General features: G+C 41.4%; 1 protein-coding gene and 1 long non-coding RNA gene across 2 annotated transcripts in view; one reads left to right on the forward strand and one right to left on the reverse strand.

Annotated features, from left to right (window-relative positions):
* The window catches only part of carmil1 (capping protein regulator and myosin 1 linker 1), a 66,170-nt gene that overhangs the window by 22,798 nt on the left and 39,166 nt on the right, over positions 1-4,206 (forward strand). The window contains 5 exon segments of the mRNA XM_032521180.1: positions 975-1,048; positions 1,600-1,675; positions 2,701-2,744; positions 2,746-2,787; positions 2,970-3,064. Of these exon segments, the coding sequence (XP_032377071.1) occupies positions 975-1,048; positions 1,600-1,675; positions 2,701-2,744; positions 2,746-2,787; positions 2,970-3,064 (331 nt within the window).
* The window catches only part of LOC116692697 (uncharacterized), a 22,562-nt gene that overhangs the window by 8,786 nt on the left and 9,570 nt on the right, over positions 1-4,206 (reverse strand). The gene's annotated exons all lie outside the window — the stretch shown is intronic.

The following is a 4,206-nucleotide window of genomic DNA, read 5'->3' on the forward strand; positions in this document are numbered from 1 at the left end:
CCCCCCCCCCTCCCAGCATTGCACACTAGTGGGCTTGCCACCTGTTTCTCTTCACTGACCACTGACAAGCAAAGAAAACAGGCTACATCCTCCCACAACCGCGAAGGCTGCACCTGATTGGACGAACGCGTCACGTGGGTCTGTCTGGTCGCATAGTGGCGGCTCGTTTGCAATACGATCTCTTAATTTATGAAAATAGTTCACAGAGCAATAAGCTATGCAGTTGCTTGCAAAACTGTTGGCGTGTCCACATGATACAAGCCTTCCGTGACCGCGCCCCCACGCCTCCTCCACACAGGTGCTGGTAGCCATGGAGGATAAGGAGGATTAAAAAACATTATGGACTCTTCAGAAGAGGTAGGGGGGCATTTGGACTCTCCCAAGTCCCCGTGTGACGCTACCAGAATGCATTGCACGGCTGTTTCCATGGAAATGAATTGGAAGCGTTGAAAAGATAATGGACACACACCATGGGGTGGGGTGGGGGGTCGATACGGCATTGTATCGCGATATTTTCAGTGACAACACTGTATCGATGCACAGCCGCCAGGTATCGATCTTTTATTATGTATTATATACACGCGTTGGTCAGTTTGTTCCATGTTCCAGCAATATAATTGAAGTGAAATGAACAAACAGAGAAATGTTTCTTTTTAGATAAAACAGATGTTGACAAAGTTTCCTTTTGGGGGACGTCATTTGAAATTGGGAAAAATCAGAAGTTGGAAAAAAGGATATAAATTGCAATATGTTTAAAATCGCAATAATATCGTATCATGGCATAAGTATTGTGATGATATCGTAATGCGAGGCGTCTGGTGATTTCCCCCCCCCTCTGCTATCTTCCTCTGCTTTTCAAGCTACAACACTTTACCTCCATTTGTGTTTAAATTGACTTTGTTTGTTTGAGTTTAGCTTTGTGATGTACCTGAACACACCATCGTGAATCTATTTCCTCTCGTGTTTAACTGCAGGATGTCGACACCATCTATCTCACCCAGGACACCAGGGAGCTCAACCTGCAGGACTTCATTCACCTGGAGAACAGGTACGTCCAGAGCTATCACAAAATCATAGAAAGAATTTCGGTGACTCTAACTAGGGCTGCACAATATATCGTTTTTTATCATCATTGCAGAATTAACGGCCGCGATAAACATAAACATATTGCGAAAAAGACGCTCAAGACTTCTTTTTTTATCAGTAGAAAGCTGCAGTTTAAAATGTGACTGTCATTACTTTTTTTTAGTGGCGCTTTTTTTATTCAATTCAATGTTCAATGTGTTCAATTCAATAATTTCAATGAATGTGATAGAGTTTCACATGTTTTTAAAATCAATTTGATTTTATGCCTTGAATTTTTAGGATTCCTCTCGGGGGGAGACAGAAACACCCTGTAGCTTTAACAAGACAAAACGTTTTACCGATTATTTTACTCAGCGTTGGGTTTCATGGTTTGTATTTTTATTTGTTTATGACATCACTTAGTGGCAGTTTCTGAAGAAGAAGAAGAAGAAGAAAACACCCTAAATTAAGTTCATTCTTCTTATCACTCCGTGACATTACATCTGAAAGGTTGATTTAGTCTTTTCTCTGCAGGGATCTGGTGGCGATCATCGCAGCTCTGGAGTACAACCAGTGGTTCACTAAACTCTGCACCAAAGACTTCAAACTGGTAATACAACTCCTAATCACAATAACTGTATGTCGGTCCATGTTGAAATCACAATTACTCATTGACTTTTGGAAAGATTTTGCTTTTATGGAAGTTAAAAAAAAGAAGTTGGTCTATTACCTTTGTGTTCCACTTTCAGGGATTGCTCCGGATGCGTGTATTTTCTGTTTCCCTCTGCGTCTCTTTTTTTTTTAAGATCATTTTTGGGGGATTTTCAAGCCTTTATTGACAGGACAGCTGAAGAAATGAAAGGGGAGAGACGGGGGAGGGAATGACATGCAGCAACGGGCCGCAGGTCGGAGTCGAACCCGGGCCTGTGCGTCGAGGAGTAGGCTACTTCTTTACTTTGAAGTAGTATTTTTTAATGCAGGACTTTTACTTGTAACAGAGTATTTTTACAGTTTTTTTTTGTTATATGAGAGTAGGAGGGGCGTAGCGCACCTGGTTGAGCGTGCGCCCCAGAGGCTCAGTCCTTGCGGCAGCAGGTTCGATCCTGACCCAGGCCCTTTGCTGCATGTCATTCCCCCCTCTCTTCCCCTTTCATATATCCAGCTGTCCTTTAAAAGAAAGGCCTAAAAAAATAAGAAAAAATAATCTTTGAAAATAAAAATGGATGGGAACAATAGTCAACTTTGACAGACTCTAATCAAAAAAAATCACTCCAATACAAAATTAAGCTAGTTTTGCTTTTACTTCTTAAAAATCTCACTCAGATCAAATGAAATGAAAGGCCCGGGCGCCTGGGTAGCTCACCCGGTAGCCAGCCCCCCCATATACAAAGGCTTAGTCCTTGACGCAGCAGCCGCAGGTTCACTTCCAAACTGCGGCCACTCTTTTACCCTCTCTCTCCCCTTTCATGTCTAGCTGTCCTGTCAAAATAAAGGCCTAAACTGCCCAAAATAAAAGTGTGTGTGTGTGTGTGTGTGTGTGTGTGTGTGTGTGTGTGGGGGTGTGTGTGTGTGTGTGTGTGTGTGTGTGTGTGTGTGTGTGTGTGTGTGTGTGTGTGTGTGTGTGTGTGTCTCCAGGGGACAGATGTGTGCGACCAGATCCTCAGAGTGGTGGCCCGGTCGGCGGCTGGAGGAGCTTGTGCTCGACAACACTGGACTCAGAAGGTCAGAGGACAAATAGTCTCTATCCTTGACGTTCCACTTCCGGGATTTCTCCGGTGCCACCCAAAAATCCGCTGGATTTCATCGATTTAGGCCGGATATCCGTCTATATCAGTCTAGCTAGACTCTCTGTCCAATCTGAGTCATGTCATTGTGTTTCACAATCTTTCTCTCCTCCTCTTCAGTGATTTTGCTCAGAAACTGGCCAGCGCTCTGTCGCACAACCCCGCCTGCACGCTGCACACACTGAGCCTGAGCAACAACTCACTGGAGGACAAAGGTTAAAACATGTACACACACACACACACACACAACACACACACACACACACACACGCACACACACACACGCACACACACACGCACATCCTGTACATTGTTTTTATTGTGAAAACATGAGTTATATACATGTCCCTAATGTTTCTTTTACAATGTTTAAAAAATATAATTGATTTTATTAATTGATATTTAAATTAATATGAATTGATTCTCATTCAGATCCTCTTCACTACAAACTGGACATTATTTCTATTGATAAGCTGTTGTAATTGTTGCTCCTAACTGTCACAGAGGGCTCTGAGGTGTAGTCATGCGCCCTCTAGCGGCCATGTTGGAGTCCGTCAGCTCAAAGATAAAATGGATTGATTCCCACTGGGAGATTCCCTTGTTACAGCATACATACACATTCAAAGAAAAATACACATTGGATACACACTATTTTTTTTTTATTAACTTGGCCCTAGATTCCTTTGTTTTTGTGTCTAAGTGACTGAACAACAACAATCGGGAACAACAAAATAAAATAAAAGCTAAGTCTAAGTCTAACAATCTTTGACATTGGTCCAGTAATAAGCGAGATCTCGGCAGTCGGCGAAACAAGCAACAATATAAGTTAATAGGCCAATGGTGCAGCTTGTTTTTAGCTTCACAAAAGTGCTCGTTTTGACTCTGACAGACTCAAAGATTGTTGTTCCTATCAGTCACCTACACACTAAGCAATTATTGAAAATTAGGAAATAGAGTCCACGTTGATATCCCTTTAAATAGACATAGAAAATATGTACAAAAAGTATTATGTGGGTTAGGGTTCTTATGTACACTATAAACACCTCTACTAAATACAGACAGGTAAAACTTATACAGATTAGATATGGTGCGAGTGAATACAATTGGCATAATGCAAAGTAGGGACACACAGAGTAATACATTAATAAATATAAAAACATAAAGTCCTCAATGACTGGGACTGATTACCTAATTCAATACTCTTTAGACACAGACCAAATTGTATCAAGTATTTTTTTTAAATGCCTCGTTCAATACATCAAATCAGACTATTTATTTAGCACTTTTCATACACAAAAAGGCAGCACAAAGTGCTTCACATATTTTATAAAGATAAAACAAAAAACAAAATAGCCCC

The sequence above is a fragment of the Etheostoma spectabile genome, chromosome 7 (genome assembly GCF_008692095.1).
Source record: "Etheostoma spectabile isolate EspeVRDwgs_2016 chromosome 7, UIUC_Espe_1.0, whole genome shotgun sequence".
In the NCBI taxonomy this organism is placed as follows: Eukaryota; Metazoa; Chordata; class Actinopteri; order Perciformes; family Percidae; genus Etheostoma; species Etheostoma spectabile.